The 20,638-nt window shown below is 41.8% G+C and overlaps 1 protein-coding gene and 1 long non-coding RNA gene across 4 annotated transcripts in view; both read right to left on the bottom strand.

Moving 5' to 3' along the window:
• Positions 1–6,344: 6,344 nt before the first annotated feature.
• Positions 6,345–13,297, bottom strand: LOC129834812 (uncharacterized). The gene is made up of 3 exons (XR_008756301.1): positions 12,126–13,297; positions 6,686–6,775; positions 6,345–6,436 (listed from the first exon to the last, which is right to left on the bottom strand). It is a non-coding gene; the product is annotated as an uncharacterized LOC129834812 (long non-coding RNA).
• Positions 13,298–14,349: 1,052 nt separating this feature from the next.
• The window catches only part of LOC129851160 (zinc finger protein 362-like), a 23,035-nt gene continuing 16,746 nt past the window's right edge, over positions 14,350–20,638 (bottom strand). For all 3 annotated transcript variants that reach the window (XM_055917505.1, XM_055917503.1, XM_055917504.1), the window contains 3 exons: positions 20,234–20,312; positions 17,221–17,379; positions 14,350–17,011 (listed from right to left, as the gene is read on the bottom strand). In XM_055917505.1, coding sequence (XP_055773480.1) covers positions 16,895–17,011; positions 17,221–17,379; positions 20,234–20,312 — 355 coding nt within the window. In that variant the 3' untranslated portion in view covers positions 14,350–16,894. The remainder of the gene's footprint in view (positions 17,012–17,220; positions 17,380–20,233; positions 20,313–20,638) is intronic.

Here is a 20,638-nt window from a genome sequence, read left to right as displayed (position 1 = left end):
TGAATGGCACACATACTCACATACCCATGTCTCAAGGCTTAAAAATCCTTATTTAACCTGTCTCCTCCCCTTCATCTTCACTAATTGATGTGAATTTAGCAAGTGACATCAATAAGGGATCACAGCTTTCACCTGGATTCACCTGGTCGGTCTATGTCATGGAAAGAGCAGGTGTCCTTAAAGTTTTGTAGTCTCAGGTCTGAAAAACATACATCGCAGCTAGCATTTACATTACATTTACATTTAAGTCATTTAGCAGACGCTCTTATCCAGAGCGACTTACAAGTACATACATTCATACTTTTTTTGTACTGGCCCCCCGTGGGAATCGAACCCACAACCCTGGCGTTGCAAGCGCCATGCTCTACCAACTGAGCCACACGGGACCTAGCACATTTGGTTCCTTGGAAGTGGTGGGAATGTACAGTACGAGTCAAAAGTTTGGACACACCTACTCATTCCAGGGTTTTTCTTTATTTAAATGTTTTTCTAAATTGCAGAATAATATTGAATCCATCAAATCTCTGAAATAACATATATGGAATCATGTACTAACCAAAAAAGTATTCAATAAATCAAAGTATATTTTGTATGAGATTCTTCAAAGTAGCCTTTGCCTTGATGACAGCTTTGCACACGCTTGGTATTCTCTCAACCAGCTGCATGAGGTAGTCACCTGGAATGCATTTCAATTAATAGGTGTGCCTTGTTAAAAGTTCATTTGTGGAATTTCTTTCCTTCTTAATGCGTTTCAGACAATCAGTTGTGTTGTGACAAGGTAGGGGTGGTATACAGAAGATAGCCCTATTCGGTAAAAGACCAAGTCCACATTATGGCAAAAACAGCTCAAATAAGCAAAGAGAAATGACAGTCCATCATTACTTTATGACATGAAGGTCAGTCAATCTGGACAATTTCAAGAACTTTTAAAGTTTCTTCAAGTACAGTCGCAAAAACCATCAACCGCTATGATGAAACTGGCTCTCGTGAGGACCGCCACAGGAAAGGAAGACCCAGAATTACCTCTGCTGCAGAGGATAAGTTCATTAGAGTAACAGCCTCAGAAATTGCAACCCAAATAAATGCTTCAGAGTTCAAGTAACAGACACATCTCAACATCAACTGTTCAGAGACTGTGTGAATCAGGCATTCATGGTCGAATTGCTGCAAAGAAACCACTACTAAAGGACACCAATAATAAGAAGAGACTTGCTTTGCCCAAGAAACACGAGCAATGGACATTAGACCGGTGGAAATCTGTCTTTTGGTCTGAGATTTTTGGTTCCAACCGCTGTGTCTTTGTGAGACGCAGAGTAGGTGAACGGAGGATCTCTGCATGTGTGGTTCCCATTGTGAAGCATGGAGGAGGAGGTGTGATGGTGCTTTGCTGGTGATATTGTCAATTATTTATTTAGAATTCAAGGCTCACTTAACCAGCATGGCTACCACAGCATTCTGCAGCAATATTCCATCCCATCTGGTTTGCACTATCATTTGATTTTCAACAGGACAATGACCCAACACACCTCCAGGCTGTGTAAGGGCTATTTGACCAAGGAGAGTGGTTGAGTGCTGCATCAGATGACCTGGCCTCCACAATTACCCGACCTCAACCCAATTGAGATTTTTATTTTTTTATTTGACCTTTATTTAACTAGGCAAGTCAGTTAAGCACAAATTCTTATTCACAATGACGGCCTATCCCGGCCAAACCCCGACGACGCTGGGCCATTTTTAGGTTTCAGGGAGGTTCTGAGAACGTTTTACTCTGGTTCCTTGACAAGATGGCGCCGACAGATAGGGCAGCTCTGCTTCTAGCACCTAAGCAACTTTGCAGTATTTCGTTTTTGTGTTTGTTATTTCTTACATTATTAGCCCAGGACATTTTTTGTGTCATTACATTCAATCCCGGAAATAACTTTTGGTTATCAGAGTGGCGGTAACTCGCCAGCATTACGACCGGGAATACAACTTTCCAAAATTGGCAGATATGGAGTATTTGGAGTGGACTTCTAGTCCGACTCAGGAGGCGCGCACACCATCCACCGCTTCCGAGTAGATTACTTGCTAATGTTCAGTCTCTGAATTATCAGGTAGACGAGCTCAGGGCGAGAATCTCCTTCCAGGGAGACATCAGGGAGTGTAACATACTCTGTTTCACGGAAACATGACTCTCTCGGTATATACTGTTTTTGTCCATACAGCCAGCTGAGTTATCAGTATATTGCACAGACATAAATAAAGAACTCTTTGGGAAGAAAAAAGGCGGGGGTGTATGTTTTCATGATTAACCCCTCATGGTGTGATTATGATAACATACAGAAATTCAAGTCCCTTTGTTCACCCGACCTAAAATACTTCACAATCAAATGCCAACCCTATTACCTCCCAAGAGAATTCTCTTTGGTTATAGTCACAGTTGTGTATCTTACCCCTCAAGCTGATACCACGATGGCCCTCAAAGAACTTCACTGGACTTTTTGCAAACTGGAAACCACATATCCTGGGGCCGCATTTGTTGTAGCTGGGGATTTTACCAAAGCTAATTTGAGGAAACGCCAAACGAAGTTCTACCAACACATTGACTAGCACTCGCTCTGACAAAACAGACCACTGCTACTCAGCTTTTCGAAATGCCTACAAGGCCCACCCCCACCCATCCTTCAGCAAATCTGATCATGACTCCATTTTGCTCCTCCCTTCCTATAGGCAGAAACTCAAACAGGAAGTACCTGCGCTAAGGACTATTCAACGCTGGTCTGACCAATCGGAATCCACGCTTCAAGATTGTTTTGATTACGGGGACTGGGATATGTTCCGGGTAGCCTCTAAGAATAACATCGACAAATACACGGTGACTGAGTTTATCAGGAAATGTACAGGAGATGATGTACCCACTTTGACTATTAAAACCTACCCTAACCAGAAACCGTGGATAGATGGCAGCATTCCCGCAAAACTGAAAGCGTGAAACTCCATATTTAACCATGGTAAGGTGACTGGGAATATGGCCAAATAAAAAAAGTGTAGTTATGCCCTCCGTAAGGCAATCACAGGCAAAGCGTCAGTATAGAGACAAAGTGGAGTCGCAATTCACGAGAATTATGTGGCAGGGTCTACAGACAATCAGGGACTACAAAGGGAAAACCAGCCACATCGCGGACACCGACGTCCTACGGACAAGCTAAACACCTTTTTCGCCTGCTTTGAAGACAACACAGTGCCAGCCCGCTACCAAGGACTGTGGGCTCTCCTTCTCCGTGGCCGACGTGAGTAAGACAAATAAGCGAGTTAACCCTCGCAGGGCTGCCTCACTTCTGTCATCATGGAGTGCTTTGAGAGGCTAGTTCATCATATCTACCTTACCCGAAACCCTAGACCCACTTCAATTTGCTTACCAAACCAATAGATCCACAGACGATGCAATCGCCATCACACTGCACACTGCCCTATCCCATCTGGACAAGAGGAATACCTATGTAAGAATGCTCATCATTGACTATAGCTCAGCATTCAACACCATAGTACCCTCCAAACTCATCATTACGCTCGGAGCCCTGGGTCTGTGCAACTGGGTCCTGAACTTCCTGACGGGCCACCTCCACGTGGCGAAAGTAGGAAACAACACCTACACTTCGTGATCTGTGCTCAGCCCCTCCTGTACTCCCTGTTCCCCCATGACTGCGTGGCCATGCACGACTCCAACTCAATCATCAAGTTTGTAGACGACACTACAGTAGTAGGCCTGATTACCAACAATGACGAGACGGCCTACAGAGAGGAGGTGAGGGCCCTGGGATTGTGGTGTCAGGAAAATAACCTCTCAGTCAATGTTGACAAAACAAAGGAGATGATTGTTGACTTCAGGAAACAGCAGAGTGAGCAGCCCCCTATCCACATCAACGGGACAGTAGTGGAGAGGGTGGAAAGTTTTAAGATCCTCGGCGTACACATCACGGACAAACTGAAATGGTCCACCCACACAGACAGTGTGGTGAAGAAGGCGCGGCAGCGCCTCAGCAACCTCAGGAGGCTGAAGAAATTTGGCTTGTCACCAAAAGCACTCATAAACTTTTACAGATGCACAATCGAGAGTATCCTGTCGGGCTGTATCACCGCCTGGTACAGGCAACTGCTCCGCCCACAACAGCAAGGCTCTCCAGAGGGTAGTGAGGTCTGCACAACGCATCACCCGGGGCAAACTACCTGCCCTCCAGGACACCTACACCACCCGATGTCACAGGAAGGCCAAAAAGACCATCAAGGACAACAACCACCCGAGCCACTGCCTGTTCACCCCGCTATCATCCAGAAGGCGAGGTCAGTACAGGTGCATCAAAGCGGGGACCATCAGACTGTTAAACAGCCATCACTAACATTGAGTGGCTGCTGCCAACATACTGACTTATCTCTAGCAACTTTAATAATGAAAAAATGTGTGTAATAAATATCACTAGCCACTTTAAACAATGCCACTTTATATAATGTTTGCATACCCTACATTACTCATCTCATATGTATATACTGTAATCTATACCATCTACTGCATCTTGCCCATGCCGTTCGGCCATCGCTCCTTCATATATTTTTATGAACATTTTCTTATTCATTCCTTTACACTTGTGTGTATAAGGTAGCTGTGATTTTGGTAGGTTAGATTACTTGTTAGATTTTACTGCATGGTCGGAACTAGAAGCACAAGCATTTCGCTACACTCGCATTCAATTACATTTGATTTGATGTAAACTTCCGACTTCTACTGTATATACTGTATTCTACTATATTTAGTCAATGCCACTCCAACATAGCTTATCCTAATATTTATATATTCCTTAATTCCATTAGTTTACTTTTAGGTTGTGAATTGTTATATATTACGGCACTGTTGAAGCCAGACACACAAGCATTTTGCTACACCCGCAATAACATCTGCTAAACATGTATATGTCACAAATAACATTTTGATTTGATAATTTTCCTGGGAGGTTATGTTAATGCTCTGAGAACGGAAATGTTATGTTATTTGGAAGTTTGTCCTTAACTTTCACTGAGGCACTACATTGAACTCCAAGCACACATAAGACATATGGGCTGCGTTTAGAAAAGCAGCCCGATTCTCATATTTTTTTTTTACTATTTGGTCTTTGGACCAATCACATCAGATCTTTTTCAGAGCTGATCTGATTGGTGAAAATACCAATTAGTAAAAAATTAAAAAAGAAGAATTGGGCTTCTTGTGTAAACGCAGCCAGAGAAATGTATTTATTTAGACATTAAACATGTATGTATTTTATTGTGACACAGCATCAGTGAGATTTGAACCTATAATCTTCTGTTCTCTATCCATTGAATTAGTCCACTGTGGCACCAGGATGAACATACCAATTACATTTTTATGCATATAAAGCTGTTCATTTTAGGTTATTCAAACAGACCCCATTTCAAAGAAAACAAGAACTCATGGGGACAATTAGTGGGAGCGGCCAACACACCTAAACACACACACTTAACAAGATAGCGCAGGGGTATTCAACTCTTACTCTACGAGGTCCGACGCTTGCTGACACCTGGTGTCCCAGGTCTAAATCAATCCCTGCTTGGAGGGGATTCATGAAATAAAGGAACTGGCTTTGAGGTCCAGAGTTGAGTTTGAGGGAGATAGAGGATAGAGAGTGTTTAGGGGATGCTGAGAACGGAATGTATAAGTTTGAAATACAATTCTTAGAACGTTCTTTGACAGTTAATATAGTTTATGGGATGTTTTCTTCATGTTCTCAAAGAATTGGTAACATGACTTTAATTGGAAACCTATAGGAAAATGTATGCTGAAGTACTGAAATTCCTACAGAAGAATGTTGTTAATGATCATTTTCTGAAAAATTTGAGAAAATTCCCAATGTCAGTTGGAGATAAGGTGGCTGCAAAGAGATAGGCAGCGCCATTGAGGCAACCTCCATTTTGATTTAGTCAATTTTCTTAACGATTGGTTGATCCCTCCTGATGACCCGGTTGGACAGGACTTCAATAGGGTCACCAAGAGGGATCAGCCAATGAAGTTGGAAGTCCTGCCCAGTTGACTACATTAAAATGGTGGAAGCCCTCAATGTCAATGCCCAGTCTAATATGGCATTTTGGTCACTAGAGACCTCTATCATGCTCTATGGAACCTCATAGAAGGAAGTATTTGTGGTGAAGAACTGCGGTGAGCTTAGCCCCATACTTTTACCAATAAAAAAGCCATTAAAACAATCTTTAGATTTCATTGTCAGACTCCAACACAATATAAATAAAAGTAATGGCATGCTTTGATCATGATTAATATCAAAACAAAATGTCCTACCAAAGGTCTAGGGAAGCATCTATACTATTCCCCAGCTTCAGCTTCTCTCCAGGGGCTAGATGACATCGGTTCATGGGGATTAAGCCCTCAAAGTACCTACAACACAACAACATGCTGGGTCAACTTACACAACTCTTTCTGTTTCTATGTTAAATGTATGGATAGTTTCCAGTGACTGAATTCATTTAGAACAGCCCTATGGTCCTTCTCCCTAAACTTATGCTGCACAACACAAAGCTAACAATTTGCATAGGGGAACTGAATGATTCAACTGAAATGTGTCTCACATTTAACCCACCTCTCTGAAACATTGAATCATGGTGCTTTCATTTGGAAAATACACACCTTATTGATGTAGGTATGAAGTAGACTATGAAGAGCAGCACAGAGGCACATCCTGCACATGTTAATACACGCTTTGCCTTGTACAATACTCTGTGGGATAATAGACAAAAACATTACGTCAAAAGGTGCGATAGGAAGTCAATGCAAACACTGTAAGGCCTATAGTTCAATTTTCACCTGAAAACACATCATAAAAGACCAAGATGTTTTTCATTCTCTTTTCAAGTATTTTCTGACAATGAAATCATTAACCCCAACATTGTGAACCTTTAATTTATTGTCATCAATGTTATTAGTTAATGGGTTATGAGAGGGACGTTATTTAAAAATATATATGTAAAAGAAACTTCATGAAACATGTTTGTTAACATTTTGGCATAATATATGAGTCTAGATTAGCATGGTTCCAGTCAAGGTGCTTTTTCATTTTTATTTAAAAAAAATATATATTTTTTATTTTATTTATTTTTATTTCACCTTTATTTAACCAGGACGGCCAGTTGAGAACAAGTTCTCATTTACAACTGCGACCTGGCCAAGATAAAGCAAAGCAGTTCGACACATACAACACAGAGTTATCCCGTGGAATAAACAAACGTACAGTCAATAACACAATAGAAAAAGTCTATATACAGTGTGTGCAAATGGCATGAGGAGGTAAGGCAATAAATAGGCAAAGTAGCGAAGTAATTACAATTTAGGAAATGAACACTGGAGTGATAATGTGCAGGTGATGATGTGCAAGTAGAAATACTGGTGTGCAAAAGAGAAAAAAAGTAAATAAAAACAATATGGGGATGAGGTAGGTAGTTGGGTGTGCTATTTACAGATGGGCTATGTACAGCTGCAGCGATCGGTAAGCTGCTCAGATAGCTGATGCTCAAAGTTAGTGAGGGAGATAGAAGTCTCCAACTTCAGCAATTTTTGCAATTCATTCAAGTCATTGGCAGCAAAGAACTGGAAGGAAAGGTGGCCAAACGAGGTGTTGGCTTTGGGGATGACCAGTAAGATATACCTGCTGGAGTGCGTGCTAAGGTGGGTGATGTTATGGTGACCAGTGAGCTGAGATAAGGCTGAGCTGTCACGAATATTACCGAAGGTGGCTCCCCTTCCCGTTCGGGTGGCGGTCGTCGTCACCGGCCTACTAGCTGCCACCGATCCTTTTTTCCTTTGGTTTTATCTAATTGTTTTCACCTGTTCATTGTTGGGTTGTCAGGGTGGTGTTATTTAAGTTTGTTTAGCCCGCTTATGTTTGTGCGGGCTTGTTTTCTGTATGGTTAGAGATGTTGGTTGGGTTTTTCGCTGTCCGGATTATTTACCAGAGTGTACTTAAGTGGAGTTTATTACGCCTATGTTTGGCGTTACCCTTTGTACCTTTTTTGGTTGGACATTTAAAGCGTGTTTTTCCCCGTATCCTTTGCTCTCTGCGCCTGACTCCACACGCATTCACTCTTTGAACGTTACATGAGCTTTTCCTAGCAAAGACTTATAGATGACCTGGAGCGTGGATCTGGCGACAAATATGTAGCGAGGGCCAACCGACTAGAGCATACAGGTCGCAGTGGTGGGTGGTATATGGGGCTTTGGTGACAAAACGGATGGCACTGTGATAGACTGCATCCAATTTGCTGAGTAGAGTGTTGGAGGTAAATGACATCGCTGAAGTCGAGGATCGGTAGGATAGTCAGTTTTACGAGGGTATGTTTGGCAACTTGAGTGAAGGAGGCTTTGTTGCGAAATAGGAAGCCGATTCTAGATTTCATTTTGGATTGGAGATGTTTAATATGAGTCTGGAAGGAGAGTTTACAGTCTAGCCAAACACCTCGATATTTGTAGTTGTCCACATATTATAAATCAGAACCGTCCAGAGTAGTGATGCTAGTCGGGCAGGCGGGTGCGGGCAGTGATCGGTTGGAAAGCATGCATTCAGTTTTACTAGCGTTTAAGAGCAGTTGGAGGCCACGGAGTGTTGTATGGCATTGAAGCTCGTTTGGAGGTTTGTTAACACAATGTCCAAAGAAGGGCCAGATGTATACAGAATGGTGTCGTCTGCGTAGATGTGAAGGATGATTTTGTTCTCTTTTAACATAAATATATGCCTTATAGAAGTAGGACATGTTAATCACAAAACATAGCGTGACTGCAGAACAGTTGTTGTTGATCTAGGGTGTCGACTGTGCAAACCACAAGGTTGAGACAAGATGGAAAAATGCTGAATAACAAGAAAACAGGAACTGAGGAATGTGTAGAAACCAACAAATCAGCTCAATCTTCACAAACACCATTCCGGACATTTGAATCCTGAGTGCTGTGTCTGGGCACCACCGATAGGCTAGCAAGTTTAAACCACGCTAAGCCTCTACTGTGACAGGCCAACTCTAAAGTTGGAACTACCACTGACACAGTATAAAAGAAGATGTCTGTACTATTTCAGTCAGTTCCCTGTTCTACCCTGCGTGGAGATACAGCGAACCCGTATATACGAAAATTGTATTTGCCATTTATTGTTTGCGTTAATTAAACATAATTAAAGAAATTTAGCAGACCTTGCTTTTTATTTATCCTGATACCAGATTTGTTACACGCAGCGTTCACATAGAGGTGGATCAGGGAATCACCCGCAGCAAGAGTGACATCGTTGATATATACAGAGAAAATAGTCGGCCTGAGAATTGAACCCTGTGGTACCCCCATAGAGACTGCCAGAGGTTCGGACAACAGGACCTCCGATTTGACACACTGAACTCTATCTGAGAAGTAGTTGGTGAACCAGTCGAGGCAGTCATTTGAGAAACCAAGGCTGTTGAGTCTACCGATAAGAATATGGTGATTGACAGAGTCGAAAGCCTTGGCCAGGTCAATGAAGACGGCTGCAGAGTACTGTCTTTTATTGATGGCGGTTATGATATCGTTTAGTACCTTGAGCGTGGCTGAGGTGCACCCGTGACCAGCTCGGAAACCGGATTGCACAGCGGAGGAGGTATGGTGGGATTCGAAATGGTCAGTGATCTGTTTGTTAACTTGGCTCTCAAACTTTAGAAAGGCAGGGCCGGCTGGATATAGGTCTATAACAGTTTGGGTCTATTGTCACCCTCTTTGAAGAGGGGGATGACCGCGGCAGCTTTCCAATGTTTAGGGATCTCAGACGATACAAAAGAGAGGTTGAACCGACTGGTAATAGGGGTTGCAACAGTGGCGGTGGATAATTTTAGAGAGGGTCCAGATTGTCTAGCCCAGCTGATTTGTACGGGTCCAGGTTTTGCAGCTTTTTCAGAACATCTGCTATCTGGATTTGGGTGAAGGAGAAGCTGGGGAGGCTTGGGCAAGTAGCTGCTGGGGGTGCGGAGCTGTTGGCCGGGGTTGGGGTAGCCAGGAGAAAAGCATGGCCAGCCATAGAAATGCTTTTTGAAATTCTCTATTATTGTGGATTTATCGGTGGTGACAGTGTTTCCTAGCCTCAGTGCAGTGGGCAGCTGGGAGGAGGTGCTCTTATTCTCCATGGACTTTACAGTGTCCCAACACTTTTTGGAGTTAGAGCTACAGGATGCAAATTTCTGTTTGAAAAAGCTAGCCTTTGCTTTCCTCACTGACTGTGTTCCTGACTTCCTTGAAAAGTTGCATATCACGGGGACTATTCGATGCTAGTGCAGTCCGCCACAGGATGTTTTTGTGCTGGTCGAGGGCAGTCAGGTCTGGAGTGAACCAAGGGCTATATCTGTTCTACATTTTTTTAAAAGGGCATGCTTATTTAAGATGGTGAGGAAATTACTTTTAAAGAACGACAAGGCATCCTCTACTGATGGGATGAGGTCAATATCCTTCCAGGATACCCGGCCAGGTCGATTAGAAAGGCCTGCTCGCAGAGGTGTTTTAGGGACTGTTTGACAGTGATGAGGGGTGGTCGTTTGACCTCGGACCCATAACGGATGCAGGCAATGAGGCAGTGATCGCTGGGATCCTGACTGAAAACAGCAGAGGTGTATTTGGAGGGCAAGATGGTCAGAATAATATCTATGAGGGTGCCCATGTTTACGGATTTAGGGTTGTACCTGGTGGGTTCATTGATCATTTTTGTGAGATCGAGGGCATCTAGCTTAGATTGTAGGACTGCCGGGGTGTTAAGCATATTACAGTTTAGGTCACCTAACAGAACGAATTCTGAAGATAGATGGGGGGCAATCAATTTACATATGGTGTCCAGGGCACAGCTGGGAGCTGAGGGGGGTCTATAACATTCATTTTTTTAAATTAAAAGCTATAACTGTTTGGGCATAGACCTGGTAATTATGACAGAACTTTGCAGGCTATCTATGCAGTAGATTGCAACTCCTCCCACTTTGGCAGTTCTATCTTGATGGAAAATGTTGTAGTTGGGGATGGAAATCTTTGAATTTTTGGTAGCCTTCTTAAGCCAGGATTAGACACGGCAAGGACATCAGGGTTGGTGGAATGTGCTAAAGCAGTGAGTAAAACAAACTTAGGGAGGAGGCTTCTGATGTTAATATGCATGAAACTAAGGCTTTTACGGTTACAGAAATCAACAAATGAGAGCGCCTGGGGACACACGGGGCCTGGGTTAACCTCCACATCACCTGAGGAACAGAGGAGTAATAATAATAAAATAAACCTCATGAAACATGTTTGTTAACATTAAGGCCTAATATATGAGTTTGGATTAGCATAGTTCCAGTCAAGGTGTTTTTTCTTTTCTTTTTGAATACCCCAAAATGAAGTAAAAACAAATAAATATAAATAACTGGTAATTTCCTTGATGTTAAAATGAGTGTATTAACATTGATGACATTGCATCATCACAGAAGCTGGTTGAAAGGAAGTTGTTGCATAGAGTAGACCCATTGGGGCTTTTGGGGAATTTGTTTTGGGATCCTTCATTTTGTTTGACTGTATCTGTTGATGACAATTCTGAGTACCTTTGAGAACGTTGTGTGTGTGAACTATTTTGTATGCACGTTGCATACGCCTGCCTATAACTTGCAAAAATATAGTGGTGATATAAGTATTTTGGGATTTAAGTTGTTTTGGGATATTTGTGGGTTGTATTAATTTAATTACCATGATGGCTGCATTTACTTGCGTGCCTGCAACTTTTTTTACGAAGTCTGTTTCAGATGGTGAAACTGAGTGAAATGAATATGCTTAGGGAATTAAATGTACATTGTTAAGGTGAATACCAAACTGATGTTATTCTGACAATGATGTACAGCTCATCATAAAGATAATTACATTTAGGCCATTCAATTATCATACGTCTGTGATTCTAAAGTAGCCTAAATACAGTAGGGTAATATTAAATCAAATGCAATGGACTGCAAACTGTCTTTAAGGCACTAATATCATGAACATATAAATTAGACAGCGTTTACACAAATTCAAAACAGCAACAATGTCATCATGTGTAGGTGGAAATGTTGTCGCCTACCTGCTTTGCTTGTTAGAACACCTAGCTGGTTGACGCGTCTATAAAACACTTAATCTCAACAGAAGTAGTTTCCTGTATTTTGCAAGGAGGGAATTATTTACACCCAAAACATGGAAGGAGAGAATCAACCCAACATCAAATCAAATTTGATTTGTCACATACACATGGTTAGCAGATGTTAATGCGAGTGTAGCGAAATGCTTGTGCTTCTAGTTCCGACAATGCAGTAATAACCAACGAGTAATCTAACCTAAGAATTCCACAACTACTACCTTATACACACACAAGTGTAAAGGGATAAAGAATATGTACATAAAGATATATGAATGAGTGATGGTACAGAACGGCATAGGCAAGATGCAGTAGATGGTATCGAGTACAGTATATACATATGAGATGAGTAATGTAGGGTATATAAACATAAAGTGGTATAGTTTAAAGTGGCTAGTGATACATGTATTACATAAAGATGGCAAGATGCAGTAGATGATATAGAGTACAGTATATACATATACATATGAGATGAGTAATGTAGGGTATGTAAACATAAAAGTGCATAGTTTAAAGTAGCTAGTGATACATGTATTACATAAAGATGGCAAGATGCAGTAGATGATATAGAGTACAGTGTATACATATACATATGAGATGAGTAATGTAGGGTATGTAAACATAAAAGTGCATAGTTTAAAGTGGCTAGTGATACATGTATTACATAAAGATGGCAAGATGCAGTAGATGATATAGAGTACAGTATAAACATATACATATGAGATGAGTAATGTAGGGTATGTAAACATAAAAGTGCATAGTTTAAAGTGGCTAGTGATACATGTATTACATTAAGATGGCAAGATGCAGTAGATGATATGGAGTACAGTATAAACATATACATTATATTAAGTGGCATTGTTTAAAGTGGCTAGTGATACATTTTTGATCAATTTCCATCAATTCCCATTATTAAAGTGAGCTGGAGTTGAGTCAGTATGTTGGCAGCAGCCACTCGATGTTAGTGGTGGCTGTTTAACAGTCTGATGGCCTTGAGATAGAAGCTGTTTTTCAGTCTCTCGGTCCCAGCTTTGATGCACCTGTACTGACCTCGCCTTCTGGGTGATAGCAGGGTGAACAGGCAGTGGCTCGGTGGTTGTTGTCCTTGATGATCTTTTTGGCCTTCCTGTGACATCGGGTGGTGTAGGTGTCCTGGGGGGTAGGTAGTTTGCCCCCAGTGATGCGTTGTGCAGACCTCACTACCCTCTGGAGAGCCTTACGGCTGTGGACGGAGCAGTTGCCGTACCAGGCGGTGATACAGCCCGACAGGATGCTCCCGATTGTGCATCTGTAGATGTTTGTGAGTGCTTTTGGTGACAAACCAAATTTCTTCAGCCTCCTGAGGCTGCTGCGCCTTCTTCACCACGCTGTCTGTGTGGGTGGACCAATTCAGTTTGTCCGTGATGTGTACGCCGAGGAACTTAAAACTTACTACCCTCTCCACTACTGTCCCGTCGATGTGGATAGGGGGGTGCTCCCTCTGCTGTTTCCTGAAGTCCACGATCATCTCCTTTGTTTTGTTGACACCATCTGATCATGCGTCGGTTTGTCGTGAACTCATTTTACTGGTTAGCGTTTTTCATAATTAATCTTGTTCTGGGGGCAGCTCTGCAGAGTGGTCACTTGCCGACACAGCCACAAAGTCAAAAAATCTGATTTTAAACTTAACCACGATGCTAACCCTAATATTAAATTTAAAAAACTAAAAGCTATTTTGTTTTCATGAACATTTAAATATAGCCATTTTTTACTTTGCAGCTGGCCTATCTAAAGTGGAAAGCGCTCAGTTCTGCCTCCAGGACAAGACAAGACAATAAACGTTGATTTGCGAGATGGCTTTTGAGATTATGACGCCATATACAAAGAACAAAAGGAAAATTAACAGCAACATGCAAAACCTGCTTGTGAGATATAAAAAGACCAAAGCGCAGTGGTGAACATCACCAGGTGTGTATCATAGACCAATTTCGAATGCTTAATGTCATCCAAAGGTAATACAATGGTCTTATACCAGTCCGTTTGGGGCATGAAAAGGCATTTGGGAATATTTTCATGCAGGTGTATGAGGTGACCAGACCTTACTGCAGTTAAAACTTTCCACAGGTAACTGAAAAGTATGGTATCTCTAGCATCATAGGCCTATTTTAAATAAATGTTTGCCAAAAAACAACAGTTGATAATAAGCGCCTCTACAGGTTTTGAAGTTTAATTTATACATAAAATTATACATTACATAATTTATACATGCTTCTACACCTGCATTGCTTGCTGTTTGGGGTTTTAGACTGGGTTTCTGTACAGCCCTTTGAGATATCAGCTGATGTATGAAGGACTATATAAATAAATTTGATTTGATTATTATGTAAGAACATATTGGCCAATAAAAATAATCCAAAACATTTTTAGAATTGTACTTTTTGCTAATTCTTACAAAGTCCATTCTCTCTTAGTCTTGACTGCGTGTAATTCAGCCAATATAACCTTGTATATGGTACCACAGTGCAGGACAAAGGATTTGTGTTATTGTTGTAATAATAGCCAGACCTTTATAATAATTTACTATAGAAAAGGGGTTAACGGTTAATATAGTTTACAGTATATTATTCCATGCTATAAAATCAAAATGCATAAGAGAAGCATCAATATGGGACAAATACAATGTGATGATACAATTACAATAAAGTTAAGGCCTAAATGCATTTTACAAATAACAAAATGTTAATCATTAATATTTAGACATGAGAGCAAAAGGATTACAAGAGACAAGGAGGTATTTCTATACATAAAGATATCTACACATATTTCATGTGGACACCCAAAACAGGAATTTACTCATTTTCTATGTATACATTAAAGAGCATATAATATCCTGCAGGACATAGCTGCAAAATAAATGTAAAAAATGATCACTTGATCGCCCCCCCCCCAGCAGGTTTTCATCAAGGATGTTTCTGTACTTTGCTCTGTTCATCTTTCCCTTGATCCTGACTAGTCTCCCAATCTGTGCCACTGAAAAACATCCCCACAGCATGATGCTGCCACCACCATGCTTCACTGTAGGTTACCTAGATACGTGACGCTTGGCATTCAGGACAAATAGTTAAATCTTGGTTTCATTAGACCAGAGGAATCTTGTTTCTCATGGTCTGAGTCTAACTCTAAGCGGGCTGTCATGTGCCTTTTACTGAGGAGTGGCTTCTGTCTGGCAACTCTACCATAAAGGCCTGATTGGTGGAGTGCTGCAGAGATGGTTGTCATTCTGGAAGGTTCTCCCATTTCCACAGAGGAAGTCTGGAGCTGTGTCAGTGACCATCGGGTTCTTGGTCACCTCCCTGAACAAGACCCTTATCCCCGATTGCTCAGTTTGGCCGGGCAGCCAGCTCTAGGAAGAGTCTTGGTGGTTCCAAACACCTTCCATTTAACAATGGAGGTCACTGTGTTCTAGGGATCTTCAATGCTGCAGACATTTTTTGGTACTCTTTCCCAGATCTGTGCCCCGACACAATTCTGTCTCGGCGCTCTACGGACAATTCCTTCGACCTCATGGCTTGGTTTTTGCTCTGACATGCACTATCAACTGTTGGACCTTTATATAGACAGGTGTGTGCCTTTCCAAATCATGTCCAATCAATTGAATTTACCACAGGTGTACTCCAAGTTGTAGAAACATCAAGGATGATCAATGGAAACAGGATGCACCTGAGCTCAATTTCGAGTCTCATAGCAAAGGGTCTGAATAATTATTATTTGTAATACAGTTGCTAAAATTTCTAAAAGCCTTTTCCCGCTTTGTCATTATGGGGTATTGTGTGTAGATTTTATTGAATCAATTTTAGAAATGGCTGTAACGTAACAAAATGTGGAGAAGGGGTCTGAATACTTTCCGAATGCACTGTATGTCAGTTCCATAATGGACCGTTTCATTTCTTCAATACATGGCAGTGCTTATCAATTCAGCAAACCAAAACATTTAAGTTTCTACAAATACCAGCATCAGATTCAAAATATATATTTTCGTGCTCTTCAGGATAGCCTTGAACAGTTTCCTTTTTAATACTATGGACAATAACAAGATGAAAAATACAACAATAAAACATAGGTATTGACCCTCCAATTGGAAAGTATTTTGTGTGCATTGTTGTCTAAAAGACATACTTAAATGTGATAAAGCTTACTTGAGAATATTTTCTTTTTAAGTAACAAAATGATGCAAACATTGACATTAGGAGTGGTACAAAAAATTGCTTGAATAAATAATTTAGCTATTCATCTTCTTGGCCTAACTAAAAGGAAGACAAAGTTCCCAATGCAAATATACTTTTGCAAAGAGTAAAGGGAGAATAACAATATAAAAAGTGGTCATGTAATGCTTTATAACACCTAGGGTAAATGTTTTTAGCTGCCTGGAGCAATGCTTTTTATTGTCTTAGCATAGGCCAAAAAGGTTTTTACTCCACCATGAGGCCTGAAAGTGCTGTAAAATCCTTTTTGGATGTCCAAAACATTCCCCAACCACAGATGACAAAATACAAAAAATAAATAAAGAGTCTGGCATCTTTTGATAAGGTACAAATACAGCCTGTAACATTTTTGGAACCCGCATAGGGAAAACAAACAAGTAAAAGCCAATATCTAGGATTGATTACGCTTAAGTGGAGGGGTGACCTTACAGGGGGTTCCTCCATGAGGGTCAGGGGTAGGGTGTCAGGGTGAATTGCTCAGATGAGGGAGATCCGTATGGGGATATTGGGAGACTCTGTCCTCTGTGGAGAGTGATGGCTCACCAGGTGCTCCACCACCATGTGTTTAGACATGTGCTTCATAAGGTAGGTCTCCTGAAGACAAACAAAGAAGGGTTCAGTCAACACGAGGCTCAGTAGACAAAGAGGTCTACATGCTTCACTAAAGTGACATTGTTGAGTGATGATCTGACATTTGTTCTTATTGCCTGAGAATGAGGAAACAAAAAATGGTCAATTGCAAACAGCGTTGCATGGTTTCCCACACGAAAACATCAGCTCATGCTGCACTATAGCCTACTCACTGAGGTGTAGGCTCTGCCACACATGCTGCAGCAGTAGGCCTTGGCGTTTTTGATGGCATGCACAGACAAGTGAATCTGCAATGAGGCTGAGTCCGAGTAGGCACGGTAGCAGTTTGGACACTTGTAGGGCTTGTCTTTGTTGTGTTGTCTCTGGTGAGACTGTGGCAGGGAAAGAGACGGACACAGAGATTACCTAATACAATTATTCACCGACCTACAGTACCAGTCAAAGGTTTGGACACACCTACTCATTCAAGGTTTTTTTTTTATTTTTTACACTGTAGAATAATAATGAAGACATCAAAACTATGAAAGAAAACATGTAATCTTGTAGTAACCAAAAAAGTGTTGAACAAATCAAAATATATTTTAGGTTTTAGCTTCTTTAAAGTGCTATAATATGGACTTGGGTCTTTTACCAAATAGGGCTATCTTCTGCATACCACCCCTACCTTGTCACAACACAACTGATTGGCTCAAACACATTAAGGAAAGAATTCCACAAATGTACTTTTAACAAGGCATACCTGTTCATTTAAATGCATTCCAGGTGACTACCTCATGAAGCTGGTTGAGAGAATGCCAAGAGTGTGCAAAGCTGTCATCAAGGCAAAGAATGGCTACTTTGAAGAATCTCAAATATTGTCACACCCTGATCCGTTTCACCTGTCTTAGTGCTTGTCTCCACGCCACACCAGATGTCTCCCATCTCCCCTGATTATCACTTGTGTATTTATACCTGCATTTTCTGTTTTGTCTGTTGCCAATTCATCTTGTCCCGTTAAGTCCTACCAGCGTGTTCCCGTGTTTCCTGTGCTCTAGTTTTTCTTAGTCTTCCCAGTTCTGACCTTTCTGCCTGTCCTGACCCTGATCCTGCACGCCGTCCTGTACCTGCCTGACTCTGATTTGGGTTACGACCCTTTGCCTGCCCCTTGAACTAAACTCAGCAAAAAAAGAAACGTCCTCTCACTGTCAACTGTGTTAATTTCAGCAACCTTAATATGTGTAAATATTTTTATGAACATAACAAGATTCAACAACTGAGTCATAAACTGAACAAGTTCCACCGACATGTGACTAACAGAAATGGAATAATGTGTCCCTGAACAAAGGGGGGTGGTCAAAATCAAAAGTAACAGTCAGTATCTGGTGTGGCCACCAGCTGTATTAAATACTGCAGTGCATCTCCTCCACATGGACTGCACCAGATTTGCCAGTTCTTGCTGTGAGATGTTACTCCACTCTTCCACCAAGACACCTGCAAGTTCCCGGACATTTCTTTGGGGAATGGCCCTAGCCCTCACCCTCCGATCCAACAGGTCCCAGGCGTGCTCAATGGGATTGAGATCCGGGCTCTTCGCTGACCATGGCAGAACACTGACAGTCCTGTCTTGCAGGAAATCAAGCACAGAACGAGCAGTATGGCTGGTGGCATTGTCATGCTGGAGGGTCATGTCAGGATGAGCCTGCAGGAAGGGTACCACATGAGGGAGGAGGATGTCTTCCCTGTAACGCACAGCATTCAGATTGCCTGCAATGGCACCAAGCTCAGTCCGATGGGGCGGTGTGACCATGACGGACCCTCCACCTCCAAATGGATCCCGCACCAGAGTTCAGGCCTCGGTGTAACGCTCATTCCTTCGACGATAAACGCGAATCCGAATCACCCCTGGTGAGACAAAACCGTGACTCGTCAGTGAGGAGTACTTTTTGCCAGTCCTGTCTGGTCCAGCGACGGTGGGTTTGTGCCGATAGGTGACATTGTTGCCGGTGATGTCTGGTGAGGACCTGCCTTACAATAGGCCTACAAGCCCTCAGTCCAGCCTCTCTCAGCCTATTGCGGACAGTCTGAGCACTGATGGAGGGATTTTGCGTTCCTGGTGTAACTCGGGCAGTTGTTGTTGCCATCCTGTCCCGCAGGTGTGATGTTCGGATGTACCGATTATGTGCAGGTGTTGTTACGTGGTCTGCCACTGCGAGGACGATCAGCTGTCCCTCCTGTCTCACTGTAGCGCTGTCTTAGGCATCTCACAGTACGGACATTGCAATTTATTGCCTTGGCCACATCTGCAGTCCTCATGCCTCCTTGCAGCATGCCTAAGGCACGTTCACGCAGATGAGCAGGGACGCTGGGCATCTTTCTTTGGGTGTTTTATAGAGTCAGTAGAAAGGCCTCTTTAGTATCCTAAGTTTTCATAACTGTGACCTTAATTGCCTACCGTAAGCTGTTTGTGTCTTAACGACCGTTCCACAGGTGCATGTTCATTAACTGTTCATTGAACAAACATGGGAACCAGTGTTTAAACCCTTTACAATGAAGATCTGTGAAGTTATTTGGATTTTTACAAACCATCTTTGAAAGACAGGGTCCTGAAAAAGGGATGTTTCTTTTTTTGCTGAGTTTATAATAAGTTCTGAGACTAGTACTATCTGCCTCTTGTGTCTGCATCTGGGTCTTAGCCTGAGCCATGATAAATATAAAATCTATTTTGATTTGTTTAACACTTTTTTGGTTACTACATGATTCCATTTGTGTTATTTCATAGTTTTGATGTCTTCACTATTATTCTACAATGTATAAAATAGTCAAAATAAAGAAAAACCCTGGAATGAGTAGGTGTCCAAACTTTTGACTGGTACTATATTTGTCTAGACATTCAGAGTGGGAAAACACTTCCTGTCAAACCAGGCCATCATCTGACCAAAATGGAGGAAAATCATGCTGAATATGTAATGTTCAAAATCTAAAACATACTACAGTAAAAATAACATTATTTACAAAGGTTGTCAATAATTCAGGTATAATAGCATGTGTGTGAAATATATGAGGAATGAATAGCATTGTTGTCTTTGACTGTGGATTTGATATGTTATGTGCTCCTCTACTGTAAAACCAATTGTGACAAAGTTGAAACTTGTACTATAGGAGACATTTTATGCCAACCACAGCGGTAAAGAACCCAGAATCAATGCTTCAAAACTAGAACCTGAGCATGAGTTTAACTGAAAATACCTGCAGATTGGAGAGCTGGGTGAAGGCTTTTTCACAACCTGGATGGGCACATTTATAGGGCCGATCCCCAGTGTGAATTCTGTAAAAGATATAGTGTGTATATATAGTAAATGAGGCTGCAGCATCCGGCACACATGTCGACATAGGGCAGTAGGCCGGATTTGATTTGTGTCTCTCTCTCTGTGTCTGTGTGTCTCTCTCTCTGTGTGTCTCTCTCTCTGTGTCTGTCTGTGTCTGTGTCTCTCTCTCTCTGTGTCTCTCTCTCTCTGTGTCTGTGTCTCTCTGTGTCTGTGTCTCTCTCTCTCTGTGTCTGTATCTCTCTCTGTCTGTGTCTGTATCTCTCTCTGTCTGTGTCTCTCTCTGTCTGTATCTCTCTCTGTCTGTGTCTCTCTCTGTCTGTGTCTC

Source organism: Salvelinus fontinalis, chromosome 3 (assembly GCF_029448725.1).
Source record: "Salvelinus fontinalis isolate EN_2023a chromosome 3, ASM2944872v1, whole genome shotgun sequence".
NCBI classification, from domain to species: domain Eukaryota; kingdom Metazoa; phylum Chordata; class Actinopteri; order Salmoniformes; family Salmonidae; genus Salvelinus; species Salvelinus fontinalis.
This window is presented reverse-complemented; position numbering and strand designations above follow the sequence as displayed.